The sequence below is a fragment of the Rattus rattus genome, chromosome 15, assembly GCF_011064425.1.
Source record: "Rattus rattus isolate New Zealand chromosome 15, Rrattus_CSIRO_v1, whole genome shotgun sequence".
Lineage (NCBI taxonomy): Eukaryota > Metazoa > Chordata > Mammalia > Rodentia > Muridae > Rattus > Rattus rattus.
The window spans coordinates 21,688,671-21,713,368 of record NC_046168.1 but is presented as its reverse complement, the minus strand read 5'-3'; the positions used below and the strand labels follow the sequence as shown (position 1 = coordinate 21,713,368).

Here is a 24,698-nt window from a genome sequence, read left to right as displayed (position 1 = left end):
ATCAAAATTTACATCAAAGCCATCTTGGAGAAACCCTCTCTGACCCTCTGTTGGTTACATATATAGCTTTTGAACTCTTTTCCCTACAATCATCCACTGAATTTGTTTTTTTTTTTTATATTTTTCTATCTAGACTGTAGGCAGTAGATAGTCTGAAACAAGGTCATAGTAATTTTACATTTAAGCTTTAACAAAGTCCAGGAGATGTTAGTCAGCCAAGAGCCTTTGAACACATGCATTCTCCACTGGACTGCTGTTTTTTTCTCTCACTGATGAAGCAGAGTGCCTGACAGAAACAGCTTATGGGAGTGGAAGTTTATTGATCTGATGAGTTAATAGCAGAGCAAATTAGTCCACAATGAAAAGGAAGCAGGGAGAAAAAGAATGTGGGGTGCTCTGTAAGCTCCCCACCCATTTACTTAATCTGTGCATCAAGCCCCATTTGATGCTACTTACATCTGCAGAAGTGTAGACATGGACATCCCCAGAAACATCCTACCATGTGAGTCCAGGTAATTCTAAATCTTACCAAGTTGACAATGACAAGACAACTGCTAAACCACTCAGATGCAAATGTATATGTATATGTGTGTCTGTATCTACTGGGATGTAAACGTGCAGATATTTTCGAAGAATATGTAATCATGGAGGAAGCATCTGCTAAGTTAGAATGCATATACTAACATACAATCATAATGCATATACTAACATACAATCATAATGCATATACTAACATACAATCATAATGCATATACTAACATACAATCATAATGCAGATACTAACATACAATCATAATACAGATACTAACATACAATCATAATGCAGATACTAACATACAATCATAATGCAGATATTAACATACAATCATAATGCATATACTAACATACAATCATAATGCAGATACTAACATACAATCATTTTAACTTTGTAAAAAAAATAAAGACATTGAAAAAGACCGTGAAAATTAGGTCATATGTTACTGTTGTAATTAAGAATTTACACTCACTGGTGATTTTTCTATTTTAGAGCAATTTCAATTAACATGATTTGTTAAATAATCTTAACTCATACATGGTTTGCCTTCTAGTTCAATTATTTGGCCAAATTTCTCTGTATATAGTTTGTTTTCATCTTCTATTTTGCTTTCTGTTATAACACAAAAGAAATGTACCTAAGTGTGTTTTTATAGAGACAGCAGCAATGCTTACCAATCAAATTGTTTATGCAAATAACTGCATTGAAATTGTCCTATAGCTGAGTGCAGTGGAAGCTCTCATTCACCTCTGATGAGCCAAGCAGATAGCATATGCAAATCTGAGATCTGCGCATGAGTTTGTTCTGGACCTACAACTTCTGTTTCCATTTGGAATAGTAGTTTTAATACCACCAGTCCAAAAGCAAACAAACAACAACAACAAAAAAAAACCTCATAGAGCTCATAGATAACTATGGAACAGGGAAAGTTGGTGTGTGTGTGTGTGTGTGTGTGTGTGTGTGTGTGTGTCTGTGATGATTGAAAACATTTCTGAACGTAAATGATTTTCAGTGTACTTCATATAAGTACCGAGTCCTTTTATTATACAAAACCACAGTCCATGTAGATAAGACTCTTGCCTAAGGGCTTCTCATAGTAAGGTAGCAATCGTAAATTTTAGTTTGAGACCATGTATCTATGTAAAACATTTAAGAATATGAATGGAAAACAATTAACATTTTATTTTCAGTAAATGAGACCATGATTTGTGATGCCTTAGAGAAGCTCTTTTCCCTACTGAGTTTTGTAGCCTATACAGTCTTGTGTGTATTACTTCATTCGGCTGGTGTTTAGCACGTAATCTAGAGACTAAGGCTTTATTGCATATCCTACACAGCTGCCTTATTTTTCATATTTAAATAATCTTCTTCACCTTCAGTTTATAGTCAACTAAAGGGAGAAATCTTTTCCTTGACGTTAATGTGCATTTCAGGGTGTTAAACTTACTAGTGATTGAGTAATAATTTTGAAATATTTTGTTAGATCATAAACACATTATTAACATGTGCTGTTAATCAAATGCAAACCAATGAGTTACACAGGGTTTCTCGAAGACACTGATCTAAAATAAGGAGTTACGGTGACTTTTGTCTTTTTACAGTACTGCTAGGATTAGTTCGGATGCACACCGTTGGGAATCTCACGCTTCCATTTTCAGTGTGTCCTACTGGGTGGTGAGTGCTCAGAGAACCCTGGGGAACAGCTTAAGCTTAATGTCAATGTGATTTAGGATGTGGCTGACTAATGCTTCCTATGTATCAATCATAGGAGCTACATAGATGATAATGTGGAGAACTCAGGCTATCCCGTCGCAGTTGGAGCACGGGATTCAAGTACAATGCACCTTGATGCACAAAGTTGGGTTGCAAATTTCCTTTGTATGAAACAAAGAGTGAGAAGCCCATCGCACTGCTTAGACTGAGAGTCTAGTGGTGTAATTTCCTTCCACTCTTGGCCTATGCCACTTGTCTATGACAATAGCTTGCTATCAAATTTAAGACCCTTATTCGGGAGGTTAATGCGAGGTAAGAACTCCATTCAGTGTTATTTTGGCTTAAGGGCATAATGTCACAATTTGATGCATCCTCTAATGACTTTTTTTTTCTAAAGGCAGCTTACAGCTTAGACCTAGTTCAGCGAATTTCCTTGTAAGGTCCTTGGAAGACTGGAGGAAAAAAAAAAAAAGCAAACTACAATTGATTGCGTGGCCAAATTTCTGTTCATGCCTGCTTACTGATTTTTGTTCATTTCACAAATAAACAAGGCATGAATACATCAACCCAGAAACCATAAACAATAAAGAACTTCATCCCGTAAGTTTGCTACAACCAGCAGTTTGTGGCTGAATCTGCTATTTGTCATAAGATAAATGATAGAGTGATTGCCATTTGTCACTGAATACACAGGAGAAGTGCTCAGCCATGAACTAGGCAGAGGCGGGCAACAGGAAATACCACCATTCTTACCACCACCAACTACCTTTTAAGCAATACCTTACAGCTGTGGAAAAATAAAAGTACATCAGGATTTGTGGTAAAAGACAAACAAAATATTCTTTTATCAAAAAAATTACAAAATAAGTTTTAGTTGTCTGCATACACATAGGTGAAAACCTTGTATTTACCATGGCAAGGACTGCTGTGAGCTTAGGCTATCTTTTATACAGGAAGTTGTTTTGTAAAGTTGGGCACTGAGTTTAATTTATATGTATTGTTCCCATTTTTGTACTGCTCAGTGATTTTTAATACAAACTTTTTTATGTTTCTGAGAACCACTGGTGCCTGACCGCTTTCAGCTATATTAATAGGGGTATAACAGCTCGCATACATTACCAGAGCCTGAGTTTTATCTAGACTCTGATTGAATCTAGGGAGTGCCCAAATTCTGTGGGTATTCTTACTGCCAACTACATGAACTTCATTAATTTCTCTCAAAGGCAATGCAGCAGCAAAGTGGAAGATAAGACGTGTAACATACCAAGATCATGGGATCTCTACATTGTAACGTTCCCTACCTGCAAACAGGTGGGGAGGGAGCATTATGAGAAGGACACCTAGAATGACAATAGACCTCAAACTCTGAAGCATAGATCTGAAGGAGACATACAGGGTCATAGACATGTCAGTGTGCATTTTCAATTACGGGGAAGAAAGCAGAGGTATGAGATAGCTGGCATGACTGTTGGAGGTCTTCAAAGGTGTTTGTAACTTGGTTTTATCATGGGATATATCACTTTTCACAAGAGAACTCAGATTAAATAACACAGCACCTGAAATAGCTTTACACCGTTGGACACATTCCTCCAGGATTGAGGCTGAAATATGTGACTAGAGAAATGGAGTGGGCGGGGTACTTGCTCAAAATCAAGTACAAATAAAAAAAAAATCAGTATTTAGTGACTGATGTTTCTAGAAGCTGACCTGTTAGGTTTGAGTCATTATGATTTTTCTAATGTACTATAATAAAAGTATGAAAAGATAAATTATAAGTTTGTTCTTTTCTTATATAGTCCAAAAAAACAACTTTTGGCACCTTTCATTTAAAATTTTAGAAGTAACCATCGTCAACAAAACAAAACAAAACAAAATGCTCGCTTTACTTTGTGCTATAGCGTATGAGAGATGTTTCAAATCTTTTCTGCTGGGAGTAGAGATTTCTTGACATAAGCTAATACATTTTTCATCAAGTGCTAATGGGAGAAAATGATTAGACAGATCAAAGGATGTATGCATTGTCTGGCTGCCAATATCGACTGACTACTACCTATTAAATCTTATGAATACTGTTTATTGTCACCCTGATTTATTTTCTAATAGTTATAATACATTACCTATAAAGTCATCATCATTTGTGTACATTAAAATGCGAAATTAACACTTATATGAATGTATGAATCACACATACATTTTAAAGTCTATTCAGGAAGTCCCTCTGTATTATGAGCACCTGCTTTAATGAGAAGGCCTAAGAAAGATGCTATTGTACCCTTGTTTACAGAACGTAAGTACACATCATACTTATAAGCCACACCAATCTGCTTTCCTTAGATTGTACTGGTCATTTTTCTCCTGCGTTTTTCTCCAAAGGCGTCCCATCTTCTCTGTTTATTTCAGTGTTTCTATCAGCGAATTTATCTTTCCATCTTGATAAATCTATTTTTAAAGGATTAGGTAATTTCGCCCATATATGCATTGTATTGCCTTTTCAGCATTCAAAATATTGTTTCAGGGCAATCTCTCTTTTTCCCTCTCCTTTTCGTACACAAACAGAACAGGAAAAGGCAAAGCTGGCTTTTAGGCTCCTGACAGGAGTCTGGTATAAGTGGGAGACTTTTAATTCTCAAATTGTTTCACTTCAATAACTCTTTTAAAGTTGTTGCGCCAAGATGCCTGGCGGATTCAGCTCCATTGCCTTTTCTTGTTTTGAACTAATGTATTCTTGATCACCGTTTAATGAAACTATATACCACATGGAGATTTCACATTAGATAAGCCATGTGAGACCCTCATCAGACAAGTAGCTCAGGCTGGTGGTAATCCTTCAGATGAAAATTTCAGACTAGCAGGTTTTCCAATTTAAATGAGCCCCTTTAACTATAAAAAATTGGCACGGTATGATTGCTAAAAATTATTTTTAAATTTTTATGTTGCCAAAGTGCCCTGGTGGCTGTAAAAAACAGAAATCCTGCCGTAAATACAGAAAACATTAACTGGTCACTGAGGGGATCCAATTTACAACCCATAGAGACAACTCACACAGCTCACTGACACTGGTGAGATTGGGTCTGTGATAGGGCATTCAGCCCTGCTCCCCCCACCCAGAAGCAAAGCTCGTCCTAAAGATGCAATTAAATAGATTTATTCCACAAGTTTCTCCAGCCAGTGGCTATTACTCACTCTTACTTCATTGAGCTCTGATCTAGAGAATGTTCACGGCGTGCACAGGTACCTTTTAGACAGCAACAGTACTTGTTATAAATTTCTGATGCAAAAATCATCATGGGAGGAATTAACATGTGTTATTTAACTTTTTTTATGTAAGTGATTCCATTTATGTTTGAAGACCTATTTTCTCTCCATTCTTCTTCTAACCTAGAGTTACTGCATCTATGGATATTTTTACAGCTTTAAGTATGATGGAGCTCTGTTTTCTCAGTTTCAGATATTTTATGAATTTGGACTTCAAATAAGAAGGAAACGAATATATATTGTGTTTTTTGTTTTATTCTATCACAAATAACAAGATGTGTGCACAAACACATGTCAATATTCTCCCGTGTGCACAATGGATGATCTTGTAGGGTTTAAGCCTTAAAAGAACGGTAGAGATGAGCTTATTTGAGACACCATTGACATTCACACACTACAGAGTTTTACCAAGCAAGAATTTTCAAGTGGTAAACAAAGTTAGGGCTACTTAACAAAAAACCAAAATCTTAGACTAAATGCTTCAGTTCAAAAGAATAACCAAGGAAATTAACAGCTCAGCATGAATAGTAAAAGTACTACAGGAGAATAGATATATATCAGATCCTACCACAAACAGGCAGGCACAGACCTGTCAGCAATTAGCATGCAGGAAGCACAAAACAAAGAAACCAGAGTCTTAAATAGAATCATACTACACCCAAAGGCACGATTGTGCCCTTATTCAAATGCTCATCTGTATTGGAGGGACTTCGCAGAAAGATTCTGTCTTTCCAACCAATAGTTTCCAGCTAGGACTCCGGTAGCTGCAGACTAAATAAAATTAAAAGTGTACTCTGTAATAATAAGCTGCCCTTTAGTTCTATAAATAAATTTGGGGAAAACATGCATAGCTATTAGCATCAAATATTACAAATGAAAACAACAGTACAACAGACCCAGGACTTTGACGGACAAAGCTGTTGTTATTCAAGTTTACTTAACCTGCTCGGGCATTTAATGAGGTGGGGTCATTGCAAAACTATTAGCTCTCGAGAAGAAGGGTGGTTGATGTGCTCCACAGCTGTGCAAAGACCCATGGAAGAGTCTAGACATGTCCTGTTCTCCCAGAAGTACCCCAGCAGACATTGCAAAGGTCCCCAAAACTCTTGGGGAGTAGGTGAAGGGCATCCATCTTTCTAGGTACTTCCTGGTCAGAATGGAGCTATGGAGCAGTCACAAATCAAGCTGGGGAAGAGGCTTGGGTTCATCCTCTATCAAAGTCATTGTGGGGAACTGGGAATTATAGAGGGAAACTTGAGATGAGGAGCTGGCAGAGGAACTCTCAGTATTTAGGAGAAGCCATTATGACTCAAAAAGCCTGGCTTTAAAGAAGAAATGTGATTGGAAGCTTCCAAGGTGAATAGAGAATGAGAAATGAGATATAACTGGATACAAGTACATTGGGAATGTTGCTCTAAATGTCTGCAAACATGTGCTTATGGGGGAAAGAGCACCCAGAATCTTGGAGCCCAGTCCTTCCAGTGTCTTCTAGCGTCTGTTTATCTTAACTGTAGCACTAAGTCACTGTTTATGGAAATGAAATGACTGTCTTTAGAACTTGGAAAAGGTGTTAAAAAAAAAACAACAAAACTCAAACCTCAAGTGGAAGGCTGTTAAAAACAGACAAGAAGAAGAGAAAAATATGAAAGAATATAAAGTTTCTGAGAAATAAATTTAGATATATTTAGCTAGAAGGGATGTTCTGAATTTGTAATCACTTAATATAAGGAAATCTTGAGAACGCTTAAAGAGAGAGAACTGAATGGTTTTCAGGTGTGAACGTTAGGTAGCTCTTACATAGAAATTAGCATCCTAACATATCGCTGTGTCAGTAGTCTTGTCTTAAACTTTGTTTTTCTGTTCTGGTGGCTCATCAGGATGGCTCTTATAGAGAGGAAGCAAGTGTGTCATGAAAGGAAACAAGCAAACAAACAAAGAAATGACAAGAACAACTACAAAACACTATTATCACCACTCTGGTCAGCACCCGATTCCTCTTGACGTAGGTTACCCACCTTGGACCTTCTATAATGAGAGCATACTCTATGTAATTACGTCTCTAACAAGAATTTATTCATTAGCTAGTGCGTGCCAAACACCATAAGATGTTCAGGCTAAACCCTTCTATTGTGGGCAATGACGCTTGCTTCAGAGTGCTTAGTACTTACTTGCACATGCAGACAATGCAACTTGGCACTTGCCATTCAGTATGTTTAGAAATTCATATCGCTCTGTCTTTTCACTGGGGATTTAATCTAATTTTCAATTCCAATGAGTTGCTTCATACAAAGTAAAGGGGTGGATATATGTTTTTGCACCAAGCGTTTTCATCTTAAACAGCGCTGTATCATTCTAACCACTGTAGAATATGGTGACAGCCAGTCCCAGACCACTTATGTCTGCCTTGCAGATGTATCAAACGACGTGACAGTTAGCAATCACAAAACATATTTTCTTACATTTAGTGACCCAAACATGGCCATGGGTGATCTTTAAGGGATGGTGCCCTGGTTCTGTCTGAACTAGTACAGAAATGAGGACACAAAGGAGGTTAAAGTCTTCAGATCTGCCCGTCACTTCATCAGCAGAAAACCCCGCTTTCCTGAGTTTCCTTGCTTAATTCCACCTTGGGGCATCGGGATTGTTACTTCGCTTACAGCGTATTCTCAGGAGAGAAAGGGAATCTAAGCAGTCTATAAGGGGAGACAATTGCTCGGAGACTGAGGTTTGAACCTGCACTGGGCTGTGCTGGTTTCAATCGCCTTAAATTGGAAAATGGATTCCAAGGACACATCTCCTGGGTAACTTCAGGTAAGACAAAGCCACACGATAAAAGTGGTGTTAGACTGGAGAGGCAGGCACGATGCCCCAGCTCCTGCTCTCAGAGGACAATTGCAGACAGACTGAGGAAAGGCAACCAGATGGACAGACACAGAGATGCTAGCGTGCCTTTGCTCCCCTGCACCACTCAGCCCAGTTGCAATTCTGGCTTTGGTTGCCAGAATTTTCTTCCCCTCACATTAATAACCTATGATGGCTCCTTCCTCATGTCAATCTCCTTGAAAGTGACGTTGACCTCCTTAAAACCTGCCCACAATGCATTGTGTTATCACCAGACCAGACTTTAGAGTCAGATTTGAGTTGTGGAAAGACCTAGGGGTCATGTGGAAAATGGCCCAGTTATGATGTACTGCTTTCTGATATTATGTTGGTCAACTTTTATAAATAAAACTTTATGCACACACACACACACACACACACACACACACACACACACACACACACACACACACACACACACACACACGCACGCACGCACGCACGCACACACACACACACACACACACACACACACACACACACACACACACACACACACACACACACCCTGGGGAAAGTCCTTTAGGTATATTGGCTTAGAGAGGAATTAAGTAGAATTAAGTAAGGTTACATCAGCTGGCCTTTATTCATATACGTTATGTTACCAGCTGGTTGAGGTCCCTTTGCTACAGTAAGATGAAAACCACGAGTGACCAACCAAAAAATGTAGTGCAAAAGTCTTGTGGCTGGGCTGACAGACTGAGTGGCTTATAGCTTTGAGGCCTGCAGATGAGAAACACAGGTCTCCCTGCATTAGAAGCTAGATTACTGTAGCTCCAGATTCTCAGGCTGGAGGCTTACCGCTGTGGAATTTAATTAATTGTCAGTGGACTGGTCCTTGGCATCTAAGGAAATCCTTAGCTTTAGGTAGTAGTTTGCATTGACAGTGGTCAGCAGTGATCTATGCCAGCTCGCTGTACAGCCGTGGGTGTTAGGACCCTCAGGTGTTATGTCTTGGTAGGTCCTGTATACTCTTCAGTGACCAGAACCTACACCCCCTCATCTTTAGTTATCGTCGTCCGTGGTCTCTACCGCCTCTGCCCGTAACTGTTCTCTGAAACTCCTCAGCTCCCATGCTGCTGTTCTGCCACGGCTGCTACTGTAGCTACCACTGCTGATGCCTCTGCTGCTGTCTCAGGTTCATCTTACTATCTCAGCCTACCCTACATTCAGAAAGCCAAAGGCAGACCCCCAAAAGCCAAGTGACAACAGCAATAACAAAAACAGAAGAAGTATTTTCTAGGTTAATGAGGCAATGACACAAAGGAGCATGGCGGAACACCTCACCTTGCATATGCATTAATCTTAGCTCAGCTTCGGGACTGACCAATTACAGGCGGAGCGTAAGGACTGCCTTCACCAATTACAAGCTTTCGGTTGAGCTTCCCAGAGCTCTTAGTCTTCCCACCTCTTAGTCTGAGAAAGAATCCGCTGGAAGGTGAACAGGGTCCTCTAGAGATCTTTGGGGTTGTCTTGGAGTGAGATCCTCAAGGCCCCTACAGGTTATCCGGGGGGGAGGGTTCATGACTGAACTGAGGTTGACAATAGCAGAAGTTCTGGTTTCAATGGCCTCAGGTTTACTGGAACATTAAGTGCACAAAGAAGATAGGCAGCCATGAAGGCAGTTTAGTTAGACTCCCAGGCATAAGGGAGAGAGATCCATCGACCACCTCTTAACAACCTTAATAGCCTTTAAGCATGAAGTGGTTACTGGATATGCTCATTCATAGGAGTAATGGGATGCATAGCATAAAGAATTAAAGAAAGCTCTATTTTAAACTAAAACTTTCAAAAGCCCCGGTCAGTGCTTAGCTGTGTGCAACCCCTGAGCCAGTGATGTGGAGGGAATTGAGAGGGAATTGAGTCTCTCTGAATGGCCTCAGTGGCACTAAATTTAATATACTAATCTGAGTAGAATAACAAACCCATGTGTTTGGTAGTCTACTAAGCAGAATGAAGAGGTGGCCCACAACTAAGGAAGTTGAAATGTTAGAAGCACTAGGGAAGAAGGAAGTGGAAGTCAGGGAAATCAGAATTTCAGTGTAGCTTGTTAGTATTAGATCTACTAACTAGCCTGGGCTAGGAGATGTCCTTAATATTATTCCCAATTACTAGCCTGGGCTAAGAGATGTCCTTAATATTATTCCCAATTACTAGCCTGGGCTAAGAGATGTCCTTAATATTATTCCCAATTACTAGCCTGGGCTAAGAGATGTCCTTAATATTATTCCCAATTACTAGCCTGGGCTAAGAGATATCTTTAATATTATTCCCAACTACTAGCCTGGGCTAGGAGATATCCTTAATATTATTCCCAAGGTAAGGCTTTGAAGTGTGTTATCCCCAATCAAATGGCAAAACCCTGGAAATTGGTGATCTGCGTATGGCTCTGAATTCATGTTTATCATAACAAAAATTTTCAGATGCTATCTACTTCCCCCAAATGTCAACCATTTATTATTCAATACAAATCTATGTAGTACTGAAAAGGGATTTTACAAATGGAAATGAGGGGCATGAATCACATGTTCATGAACCAGAGAGATTGCCCTGGACTGTGCAGGTAAACCCAGTGTGATCACGTGAGACCTGTCATTCAGACACAGCTTCAGTGTGTCTCCCAACCATTCATAGATGATAAACTTGGCCTCTAGCTGTCTTTAAAGTAGTAGAACCCAGGAAATGTTTTTTAAAGTTATTTTATCTATTTACATTCCAGTTGTTGCATCCTTTGGTCCCCCTGACGCATAGTTCCTCATCCCATTCTTCCTTCCCCTTGCCTCTAAGAGCCTTCCCCTTCTCCAGGGCCTCAGGTCTCTCAAGGATTAAGTGCATCTTCTCCCACTGCAAGCAGGCCAGGTAGTCCTCTGCTGTATATGTGTCAGGGACCTTAGACCAGCCTGTGTATGCTCCTGGTTGGTGGCTTGGTCTCCGGGAGCTTGCTGGGGTCTGGGTCAGTTGAGGCTGCTGGTCTTCCTATGGGGCTTCTCTCCCTTTCAGCTCTTCAATCCTTCCCCTAATTCAACCTTCAGGGTTCCCAACTCCAGTCCAATGGTCGGGTGTAAGTATCTGTGTCTGTCTCAGTCCGCTGATGGTAGGACCTGTCAGGGGACAGCCATGCCAGGCTCTAGTTTGTAAGTACGTCATAGCATATAGTGTCAGGCCTTGGTACCTCCTAACCCCCATGAAAGGGATCCCAGTTTGGGCCAGTCACTGGACTTCCTTTCCTTCAGTCTCTTCTCCCGTTTTGTTCCTGCAGTTCTTTTAGACAGGAACAATTTTGGGTCAGGAATTTTGACTGTGGTCCGGTAACGTGTCCCTCACTCGAGGCCCTGCTTATCTACTAGAGGTGGACTCTTCAAGTCCCTTCTCCCCATTGTTGAGCATTTTGGCTAAGGTCTCCCCCAATGAATCCTAGGAGTCTCTCACCTCCTGAGTCTCTGGTACTTTCTAGAGGGTCTCCCCACATCCCAGATCCCGAGGCTGCTTATTCTCATTCATTCTCTGGGCTTCTCTTCAGTGCCTCCCCCTGTATCTGATCCTGTTTTCCTTTCCCTTCCCCTCTGCACCCAGGTCTTTCTATCCCTTTGACTCTTGGGATTATTTCCTTTCCCCTTCTAAGTGGGATTGAAGCATCTACACTTGGGTCTTCCTGCTTTTTATACTTCTAACAGTCTGTGAGTTGTATCCTGGAAATTTTGTACTTTTTGGATAATATCCACTTATCAGTGAGTAAATACCGTACATGTCCCTTTTGATCTGGGTTATCTCACTAGTTCTATCCTTTTGCCTGCAAAATTCATGATGCTCTCCATGATGGAATAGTATTCCATTGTGTAAATGAACTACATTTTCTGTATCCAGTCTTCGATTGAGGGACATCTGGATTGTTTTCCAGCTTCTGACTATCACAAATAAGGCTGCTAGGAACATAGTGGAGCATGTGTCCTTGTTATATATGTTGGAGCATCTTTTGGATATATGGTATAGTTGGGTCTTCTTTTAGAACTATTTCCAGTTTTCTGAGGAACCACCAGATGGTTTTCCAGAGTGATTGTACCAGTTTGCAATCCCACCAGCAAAGGAAGACTCCTCTTTCTCCACATCCTTGACAGCATACGGCATGTGGTATCACTTGATTTTCTTTTATCTTAGTCATCGTGATTGGTGTGGGGTAGAATCTCAGGGTGGCTTTGATTTGCATTTCTCTGATCACTTAGGACTTTGAACCTAAGAAATGTGTTTTAGTCCATTTTTCTTAGATGGTATTAATGTGGTCACCCTGGGACTGCCAAATAAAGGTACCAAGTGTTTATAAAAGAGCAAATCTAAGCCTTAGTTGCACTACATTTCTGCTTGCCATGCATATTTCTTCCTCTCTCTCTCTCTCTCTCTCTCTCTCTCTCTCTCTCTCTCTCTTTCTCTCTCTCTCTCTTTCTCTCCCTCCCTCTCTCTCTCTCTCTCTTGTATTCATTCATATACATACATTCATACACACATGCATACACATATATGTTGCTGGGATCTGGGTAAATAAATATATGTATGTATATGTATAAGTATATGTATATATACATGTATGTATATATTAATGTTGTGATCCAGTCAAGGGTAGATCACCAAAAACGAAACCCAGGGATCACCTGATCTTCGATTGTTCGCTCCTCCAAAATGTGAGGAAAGAAATACTGTTTTTCTTTGTGAATTACTTAGCTCTGGGCATTTCATGGTAATAATTGAACTGGGGACAAATTCCTAGAAGCCGAAGTAAAGAAAAGCAGGAAAGAAGAAGTAATGGTGGACGTCAGGGGAGTTAGGAACGGGGTAGAACTTGGTCTACTTGCTGGCCGTTAGACATAAGGGAATACATGAGGACTGTGGGAAGTCTTCAGAATCAGGACTTTGAGAGCATTGAGCATGAGGTTCACTGGCAAAGGAATTGTCCGATATGCACAAGGCCCTGGGTTTCATTCCAACATGTTAGAAAATGAAATGAAATAATTGGTTTTAGCCAACAATTGAATATAGATTTTTCCCTTCCATGTCCCATAGTTTAGTTAAAAATACCTTTCTTATTTTGATACTCAGAAGCATGATTCATTTTGCCATGAGTTCTTTTTCACAGACAAAAGTACATAGCTCAAATTGTTTTCAATTCACATGCAGGTACCAGACTGGAGAGATGAGATGGCTTAGCTGGTAAAGTGCTTGTCTGACAAGGTGAAGGACCTGAATGCAATTCCCAGAACGCATGAGAAAAAGCCGTGCATGATGGCCTGTGTTCACAATCTGACCAATGGGGAGATGGAGAAAGGAGAATCCCTGAACCGAGCCAGCCAGTGAAGTCACCCTACTTGATAGGCTGTATGCAAGCGAGAGAACCTGTCTCCAACACAAATGGTGGCTTCTTCCTGAGGAACACCTCCTAATATTGTCCTCTGACCTTGATACGCATGCACACAAGCATGTATACATACCCACAGATACATGCACCTGCATACACATGAATATGCACACACAGATGCACACACAAAATAGTCAGGGGCATATATGATCATGGGTGATTATACAGTAAATAACCATATGGCAACTTTATGGTAGACTTATGGTAATCTACTCTGTGATGTGTATTCTTTTAGTGGTTCTTGAAAAATTTTATACAATGTTTTTTGATCCCATCCACCCCTCCCCCCAGCTCCTCCTAGACCTACCCCCTCCTTACCCACTCAACATTGTGTCTTCTTTAAAAGAATCGAGTTTTCATTTTGAGTACTATTCTTATACTTTCAGATGTTTGATCTTCCAGTTTATTTTTCATTCCTCTAGAGAGAATGTAAGGTGTGTGTAATTCTGCGTATTTCTCTTTGCCCTACCTAGAGGTTAGATATGGGCAAGGATTTATGTCAGGCACAGTTTGGCTCTGTTAGTAATTTAATACATAGTAAAGAACTAATCTTATCTGAAAGGGGGCTTGCCCTTTGCCCTCTTTTACTGGGAAGTGTCTCTAAGTTCCTAGAATATGATTACTTACATGGGAACTTTGACCACCGCATTGTGACTGACTATGGAGATGTTCCCTCACTCTGAATTACTTCAAACATATTAGGGTTCCTACAATTGATTGTAAACGTAAGGGCAGCCAAGGGGGCGATAGATAACTGAGATCCAATCAAGTTACAGACAGAGGTTTCCTTGGTTACCGTTCCTTTATGTGTACTGTACCATCTTAGGTCAGAGAGGAGACAGCACCATGCATGACTGGGAAGAGGATGGAGCACGGGATGGAAGAGGTGAATCCAGATCTCTTCTGGACTCTAGACCTTTTGGGTTTAATTGATTAATTTTAATTGTATCTCCTCTATGTGTTGAGACTGTAGCTACAAATGCAGTGTTCTGAGCTCTAGGAGATTTCTAGCAAACTGTCAAGCTCAAGCATAGTTGTGAGGGTCCCCAAACGTATAGCCAGCTGATGTCTGCATCGAAGGCAACCTTGTCCCATGGAGACTGTGTCCTCCGATGAATCCCTTAAATTCCATTTACCCCAAGTATGGTGACTGAAGGGCATGATGTCTGAGGCCCGGTGCACAAATAACTATTTTACCCTACTTTCCTGACTGTACCTTCCTATCGTGTATGTGATAGTTGTGGTCTTGAGAAACGTTGCTGAGTGTTCTACATGCCAGAGTAAGGAGTTCTTGATGAACAAAACTTGAATATTCCAGTGATCACTGGAGCCGAGATGGATGTACTGTTCATATTCTGTTTACCTTTGAAGTTCAGAAGGCCAGTTACTCAAGTGTTTTCTGTCCCAAATCCAAAGGAGGCTTTGAATTCCCTTCAGGGGAGTCTAGGTTATAATACAATAGCCAGGAGAAAATCAGGCACCCAAAATCCACCGTAATGATACCCTAGTTCTTAACGTTTACTGAAGGCTTCTAGGATGTTTATGTGATTGGGGAGGAGAGAGCTGACCATTACAGCCTCACACTTGTATCTTAAAAACTGAGGGTTGATGGGAAGACTCGTTCAACGTCACTCAGTTTAAACTCTCAAAATGCAACTGTAAAATTAGGAAAATGCAATCCTTGGTGCAAACCACACTGCATTGGCTCGTGAAAGCAATGAGCCTTACACTTGAGACTAAAAAGAGCTGTTTAAATTTATAAAAGGTAAGGGTAGGGAAGAATATTTTGTTTCAAAACTGCTCTATCTCAGAATTCAACTACAATGTAAACTTAAGGACAAGAATTCGGAAATTGAACTCAAAAGCTAAAAATATTTTTCACTAATTTTTTTATTTAGCACATCCATTGTCTTTTTCATAAAGTGTGCTTCACATTATAAAAATCAACAAAGGTTATCGAAAAGCATTTTCATTATTTTATATTGTACTGAAAATGATCTTGACACCATACAACAGTTTATATATTTCATTCTCTTCCTCTTTATAGCCTATTTCATTTTCTCTCAAACTGTTATGATTATCATAGCACCCAAATTTGAGATGTGCAGTTCCCTCAGGAGGTCAGGTATATGTATTTGCTGCAAGCCAATCAATCAGACAGTGGAAGCATGATTGGGTAATGCTAACAATCCCCCTTCTCCCTGCCACACACACAGAGCAGTGAGTGCTATGCTTTGTCAGAGTGTCGGGGCCAGACTTCTTAAAATGTTTAACAGTAATCCTATATTGCTGTGAGTTCAATGGAAAATCTAGGATACTTAAAACCTCTGGCAACTGAATATGGATCCCTAATTGCAGATCACTTCAGTTAGATCCCTGCTCATGAACACTGCAACCCCATATGTGTCTCACTTCTTCAACACTAAGTCTTCTTAAAGCAAGCTGGGGAGAGCTTCCTGCAGGCAAGGATGACATTTAAAGGAAAGTGGCCAGGATGATAGGATAAGGAGATGATGATCCTTCTAATTATATCCACAATCAAAGCATGAAAAACAGTGAGATATGCTGCTTGCTACTGCTCATGTATGAATTAAGTTCTTGGTGACAGCAATTCACACACACACACACACACACACACACACACACACACACACACACACACACACACACATATATATATATTTTAAATAACATGCTACAATGAGTGATTAGTGGTATAGTTTAGACAATCCCATTGCAAGGCTTGTAGGCCCCAGTTGTTTTATTTCTTTCTTTTAAATTTTTTGATAAAGGAAAGGTTTTTCTTTTCCTGTGTGTGTGTGTGTGTGTGTGTGTGTGTGTGTGTACTAGTACATGATAGGCAAGTGGTCTACCACTGGATACAACTCAATCCTTTGAAGCTGTATATGCACGCACTTCCTTCTTTTGATTGACTATTTGGAAACAGCCCTTGAAATACTTTAAAGTCTTTCTGCAAGGTTGTCCTACCTCTTAGAATGAAGGGCCTGTGATTTATGCCAATGACCCTTGTAGGATTGTCATACAGGTGAAGGCAGGTACAGGATAGAATGAGGCCTACTATTGGATGAGAAGGAAGGATGGACGGGAGAAAAGTGTGCGGGAAGAGGAGGAGACTGAATGGGAGAGAGAGAAGCCTCGGAGAGAACATGGAGGCTGACAGTAAGATTCCATTCTGTGTATTTACAGGTTGTTATGGATATTCTTAAGGGATGGATGTGTATAGGATTTGTATGTTTGGATGAACAATCATAGTTTATCATTTGGATTAGAGTTTATTGTGTTGCGTGTTCCTTCATGTAGCAATTTAAGTTTAAGAGAGTGTGTGGCACTTGAGACACTGGGCGGCCACGGCATTGGGATGTGTGTCTCTGGCAGTGTGATACGGGATGGAGCAAAGCGGGTGAGAGGCTTTGCTGGCTGACATTAAGACGTCTACCAGATATCTTGGGACACTGTGGTGCCAGACCTAGTGGGGCATAAAAGACAGCTTTTATTTTTTATAATTTTACAACAACAGACCCTTATTAAGGAATAAGAGTTACACTCATGAAATGGAACCCATTCCTAACACTGTGTGTTGACCAAGAACCAGAGACTACATTGTTCAGAGTTGTAGGGTAAGACTAAATGCTACAATTATGGAGATCCACAGCATTAGGCACGTGTAAAAAGCTAGACAGAATGGAGAACACCAGGAGAACAAGAACAAGACCCTCTAAAGTAACTAAGCAAAGCTCATATAAACTCATAGAGAATGAAGCAGTGAGCACAGGGCCTATGTTGTTGTAAAAATATAAAAATAAAAAGGAGTAATTGTCTTTTACCCTGCTAGGTCCTCACTGCGGTGCCCCAGATATCTGCTAGATATCTTGGCGGAAACACAGCCCAGCCGCACGTTTTCCTACACCCAAACCCTCACATAAAAGAACACACGACACAATAATCTTTGACCCAATTGCTAAGATATAATTGCCCACTTAAACATACAAAGCCCGGTACCATCCATCCCTTGAGAACATTAATAACAACCTGTAAATACACAGAGCAGAATCTTAACATCACCTGCCATGGCTTCTCCCCTCTCTCCGTCTTCTCTTCTCCTTCAAACTTCTCTCCCGCCCATCCTTCCTTCTCCTCCAATGACAGGCCTCCTTCTATCCTGTACCTGCCTCACCTGTGACATCATCCTACAGGCCTACACTATTCTGCACCAGGTGTGTGTGTGTGTGTGTGTGTGTGTGTGTGTGTGTGTATTCTGTATATATATTACAGCTTTCAGATTAGTATCTTCTTATGGGATTCCTGAGTAGGTAAATGAGTGGGTCTCTGATTCTTGTGTCATTTCTTGAGCTCTTTTCCTTTCTTTGATTGTCTTGTCCAACTTTTATGCGATGGGTTTTGCTTTATGTTACTATATTTTATTTTGTTATGTATTGTTGTTCTATCTGTGAAGCTAGTTCTTTTCTAATGAGAGACAGAAATGGAGTGGACCGTGATGGGAGGACCTGGGAGGAACAGAGGGAGGGGAACTGTAATCAGGATGCATTGTATGAGAAAAGAATCTGTTTTCTATACAGGGGGAAAGAATTGCTTACCGTATGCAGTAAGAACTCAGTCTCTACTTATTAATTAAACTGGACAGTGTTCCCAGGCTGTACTTTTCTGAGTGAACTCCCAGTGTGCCATTCCTGGTAGAGCAGCTTGGACACATGTCATGCCTCGTCCTCGTTATAAAATGCTGCTGACGGTAACTAAATCAGGGCTAGAAGGAATGTTTTCTTCTCGTGGTCCCCATCCTCTAGACAGCCTAGGGTTTTTTGTCTCATTTTGTTTTGGTTGCTGTTTGGTTGATTTTGCTTTTGCTTTGTTGTGCTTGTTTGTTTTTGTTTTGTTTTGTTTTTGGTACCATTCCGGCTCTTTATAAATGCTTCCAAACCACAATTCCTTATGTTTTCACAAAGCTGATCCTTTGTTTTCCAGGTTTAATTCAATTAGAGAACACAATACACCACCAGAAACTTAAACGCAGTGTATTAATAGACTTCCGGTCACTTCCCATTCCTAGAAAAGAGTCTGGTTAAAGGACTGGGTCTTCTCTCTCTGCCTATGCCTCATTCCACTACCATCCCATTTTACCTCAATATCAGCCTGGATGACCTATCCAACATTTTAATCTTAGAGTTTATAGACTTACACAAATCATGTTAACTTCAATTCCACAAGCCATTAGCCATTCATGTCCGTGGTCACCCTTCCTACTTCACTGTCATCTGGAGTGGATCTACCTCAGAGGTATCACACCCTCTACCTCACGTGCTGGTTCCAGTCTCTAGGCCCATTGCTTCTGCTCTTGTACTCCTTTCCACCTCATGCGGATTCAACTTTCCTTATGTTTTGCTACATTTTCCTGTATTGGTGAATTCATCTTGAAGTCTCTGATGCAACATCTGCTCTTATAGTTTCTACAAGGGCATTTACACCTAAACTCTTGCTCCCTGAGTTCTAGACTCTTAGCTTTAATATGGTACTGAGCCCCAAGCAGCTCCTTTAAGTGCGACACATTCAGTCAAATCCAGGTTCACATGTATTCTTTAACCTATATATTCTAGTTCTAAATATTCATGCCATGAAGTATCTGTTTTCAATTCTAGAATCCTCACATGCACATCTGGTCAGTGCTTCTCAGCAGCAGCAGCAGACTCATCTAGATTTTGTCTATATGAACAACAACACAAATCTGGGGTCCTGCCCAAGAGAAGATGCTTAACTCTCACTCAGAAGGGGAAATACAATAGTAGTAATCTGATGTGGATGGATGGAGGGGACTGGTTGAAGGGGGATGGGGATGGGAACTTGGAGTGGAGATCAGGTGTAGGGAGAGCTGGTCCAGAAAGTGAAATGAAATCATCAGGGAGGGGGTGAGGTGCGAGGGATGGGAGGTCATCTCCAGGACTTGTCACATACCTGGGATGGTGCAGGCTCCAGGGAGCCTATGAGGGTCACTCTAGTTGAGACTCCTGACAGTGAGTGAGGTGGAGCCCAAAGGACCCCACCTCCTGTAGCCCTCGGCAGGACTCTGAGTGGAGGAATAAGGACAACAGCCCACTCATAAAACCTTGAACCCAAAATTTGTCCTTCCTAGAAGTGCAGGGACAAAGATGGAGCAGAGACTGAGAGAACGGCTGGCTGATGACTGGCCCAGCTTGAGACCCATCCCATGGGCAAGAACCAATCCCTGACACTGGTACTCTGTGGTGCTTGTAGACAGGAGCCTAGCATAACTGTCCTTTCTGAGGCTTCACCCAGCCGCTGACCAAAACACATGCAGATACCCACCGACAAACATTGGACAGTGCCTGGGAAGTCTTGTGGGAGAGTTGGAGGAAGGATTGAGGGAATTCCACAGGAAAACCAACAGAGTCAGCTGACCTGTATATTTGGGGTTCTCAGAGACTGGAATACCAAACAAAGAGCATGTGCAGATACACAGGCTGACCTAGCATCCCCCGCCCCTGCAAGAATACATAGCAGATGCTCATTTTGCTCTTCATTAGGTCCCCCAACAAATGGAGTGGGGGCTTGCCCTGACTCTGTTGCCTGACTCTTCCTCTAATTGGGCTACCTTGTCTGGCCTCAGTGGAGGAAGGTGCCTAGTCCTACAGTGACTTGAAGTGCCAGGTTGGGGCGGTACCCAGTAGGAACCTAGAAAAAATCTGGGTCCCAGTCATTATGAGCTCTTGGTGTCACTAAAAATGTCTGGTACTACATCATCTAATATACTATATTCCTCTCCAATGCAGTGCATATAATCAGTAAATGTCAATCACCTTTATGTCACAGGAAACAGAAATATTCATTTTATCATAACAACACATAAAATATCATATCTGTGTGTATCTCTGAGTGGTGTAAGTACATGTTCCTTGTGTGTGTGTGTGTGCAGGTCAGAGGCCAATATTTGGTGGTCTCTTATTCTTCGAGATAGGTTCTCTAACAGAACCTAGAAATTAATGATGCAGCTGGGCCATTGAGTTCCTGGGATCTGTCCCTAACTCTTGGGTTATGGGTATGTACCACTGTGTTTGGCTTCTGCAGGGCTAATGAGGTGTGGATACAATCAAAATGCATTATGTACATGTGTGGAAATGTCATAATGAAGCCTGCCACAATGCATAATTAATATATGCTAACAAAACTTAAGAAATTATATATTTTTACCGGTAGCAAGCAGTGGGATACAAAAATAGCAATTTACTGGAGAATAAAAGCAACTGTAAAAGCATAATATGTAAACTCTGTTCACAAAATATCATCATTGCATAGAAAACTATGCATAGCAAATTTGAAAAGGAAGCTAGCCAGAGACTGTAGGAGGGGCCTCTGAGCTGCCGTGGGAATATAAAGCTAAAAATGGTGGCCCAGTTTTCTATTCTATTCCAGTTTTACATAGGGGTTCAACATTGCATTAGCAATAATTCCAAGACTGAGCAGAAAGATGCAAAGAGAAGGAAAAGCTCTTATTCTTTAGTAAATCAAATATCCAGAATCATTTAGAGTTATATTTAAGAACCACTACTCCATTTGGCAGCATTCTCTTGATTTACAAGTGCTTATAGTCACTTCAGGACTAAGTCTGGGTAAAACTGCCATGGTCCTTGATACAAAATCAGAACTTCTTGTCACCTGCCCTTAAATTTAAAAAGCATTTTTCTCAATTAGCTGCAGATTTTAGAAAAATGATGCACCAATGACGAGACGATGTGTAGGCAACCAGAGAAGTAGCTCGCACACCAGAATACACTTGGAGTCGAGGTTAAAGTAGTCTGATTTTTGCTATTTAGGTGCCGAGCTGCTGAATGAGCTGTGTTTTCCATTTTGTTAGAAGCCAAGCATTCTCCATGGGAAAAAAGGTGAAGAAATGATGACTTGCTCAGTGTTGAAGTCCTCAGCCAGAGCAAGTGTGAGCTCTTTACCCAGGAAGACAGGTAGCAATGTTGAGGAGGAAAATAAACTTTCACAGACACTGAAAGGTAGAGTCTGTGTACGGACTCAATGTGGAAACCGTTCTTCCAGGGTAGTTTATTGCTTTTCCCTCATGACACAAATTACAGAGATCTGCAGGAAACAACAAACTACAGTAATAAGTAATTTAAAAAAACGAGAGAGAAGCTTTGGCATGGGGAACGACTGGGTGCCAAGAACGTAGCGCAGAGTGTAGGGTCTGAGTCTCTTGCTAGTTGCGTGCACTTTTAGCTCTAGCATGCTCCTTTGCTTGCATGGTTAACATTACAGTAGATATCATAGGGTTTCCCCCTAAACAATATGAACAATATCTAAAGGTGATCTATAACTGTGATCAATTCTTCTGCCCAAAGGGGACAGTCCAGATCAATAACACCAAGTTTACCTTTCATATAACATTTCCCTTCTTGGATTGCCTTACGTAGAAATTTATGAACTCACTCGGTTTCTAAAAAGGAATAACATCAAGCTTGTGGAAGGAACCATAGTGTGTCACCACACTGTTTACCACTAAAGCCCTAATGCGAACCCCACATAAAAAGTATCCCTAATGAGAAGCCCTGGTCATCAGTGAGCCCTGAATTTTCTTATCGCACAGATGGACACCATGCTTTGGGTGAACATGTGGCAAACTGTTAGGATAGATATACCTAAGACAGTTAAGGATCGACTTCATATTCTCAGGTTCTTGGTGAGCATCAATAATCAGGCTATTCCAACAAATTCTTTAAGGTTAGAAATCAATAGCAGATTTAACTATTTCGCACGGGCAGATAGAAGGTTAGAAAACATTTCACATATGATGATGGGTGTAAGGGAGCAGGAGTAGGGGCAGGAGAAGAAAGAGAGAATGGTATCGATAAAGGCCCCGGGGTGTTCTGGAAGTATTTGGACTATCAGGTTGGCGCAGTATGAAATACAGTCTTGAAAGCACACCCAGTTCTTGCCACTATCACGCGTGTATGTGGCCAGCAACCTTATCAAAGGAGGCAGCATTCATCCACGCATGCATGGCTGTGTATATCTATTCATAGATTCATGCCCCTAGTTTTTATTGACTTCCTCCTCTGAATCCTGAGCTTTAAAGACACGGGGGGGAAGTGATAGCTGCTGTCATCAAAAGAGCATTATGGTCACAGGAGTCTAGTTGACAACAAACAGACACCAGTGAGACACTCAAAGGGGTCAAGAGAAGACCAGTGCTCAGCAAAGCATGGGGCCTTACTAGGTTTCTAATGATCTCTTACTTGGAGACTTACTTCCGGGCAGGAAGGCAAGAACTGGCTTTTGGGTGAAAAATGCAAATCTCTGTGAGCTAGCAGCTGGTTAGTTCAGGAATTTTTCATGTCTCTTCAACTAACCATTTCGCTTGCTTTGTCGTACTTGCTCTGTTTTGTTTTCTTCTGTTTTGCCATTTCACTAATTTTGTTACGGTGAAGTGCTGAACTTCCGCTCAAAGAGTGTTTGCGGAGATCCCAACATGTTTTACAGGAGGAATGTAAAACGTGATTAAATCAGGGAAGTGATTCTACAGTTGCACCAACATACGGGGTGAGAAAGAGTGCTCAGTAACTTAGTCTTATAGCAAGAGTTGGTTTTTAGTGTCAGTGTCCCAGTCCCCATGGGTCACAAGGCTGAGACTTGGTCACCAAAGTTCCCAGAATCTCTTCACAAGGGAGGAGGCATCGCGTATCGCCACTAGATGGCGCCCGCTATTTCCAGTTTTGTAAGAAAGAAAAAAACATTTTCTAAATAATAACCATATTCAAGTAAAAGACTGTTATTTCCCATCACCATTTATGTAGCTATGATTAATTTAATAATAATTTCATCACAATATGAATCAAAACCACCATTAACATTTATGTGGGGTACATTTGGACCAGTTTAAAACATATTGTCTGTTTTCCTTTATGTAAGAAAGGGAATTTGAAATACATTTATCAGAACAGAATATTAGTAGGATTAAAATAGCTGATAAAAGTGTAATATGAAATAATATCACGTGTATCTTAAGTAGTCTCATTGTGCAACTCAACAACCATAATTTAAAATGTGTATTTAAACTTTCACTAGTTAGTTGCGATTATATACATCAAAACTATTGTAAACTTTAAAGTGTGATAATTTCTGTACTAATGCCTGTATTTAGTTATAGTCTAAATAAAATTCAATATGTATAGCTTTAAATGATTTGATTAATAAAATTCGGATATGAGACATATGTTTTGGCATTTGATTTCAAGATGTTATACACATTTTTAAGGGAATGGATATGAGATATTCTCAGTTACCCTTGAGTGTCGCTTGCAACACTCAAATGGTGTTTATGTGGAATAAAATATCTCTACTTAAAGCCTAAATGTAGTTCTGGCATGAACACAACTTACGTTTCTACAACACAGTGATGTTTAAAACCTAAGAACCCCTGCCGCACCAGCACAGGAAATGAAGTAGCGCTGCTTCCTCGACCCCTGGCACGTTTCTTTCATTTTCTAACGTTTTCAAATAAGGCTCACCAAGATGTTCCTCAGGGTGTCCTTCCTCATTTCTGTAAGCCTTTTGAACCTCCTCTCCTCATCGAAGATCCTCTCTTCACAGCGCTGTCTCTCTCTTAAGATATGGTCGAACACGCCGTGTACGTGTTCCCTGTCGAATCGCAACTTCATGAACTCTTCCCTGTGGGGAAAGAGTTTCACATGTGAACTCGGTGGTTACAGAAGGAAAAGCACTCGTCTCTAAGCAGCGCCATCGAGTTAAGTAAGACAAGGGTGTCAACAATAAACAAGCTAAGAGGAGAACAGCCAATGCTGAGCTGTGGTCGAAACACACAATAATCACTGAAGAATAGCACGGTCATGGAGACCT

At 40.7% G+C, this 24,698-nt stretch overlaps 1 protein-coding gene across 1 annotated transcript in view; it reads right to left on the bottom strand.

The window, feature by feature from the left end:
• The window catches only part of Ccdc178 (coiled-coil domain containing 178), a 349,742-nt gene that overhangs the window by 192,047 nt on the left and 132,997 nt on the right, over positions 1–24,698 (bottom strand). Inside the window, exon 18 of the mRNA XM_032886100.1 lies at positions 24,350–24,509. Within this exon, the coding sequence (XP_032741991.1) occupies positions 24,350–24,509 (160 nt within the window). The remainder of the gene's footprint in view (positions 1–24,349; positions 24,510–24,698) is intronic.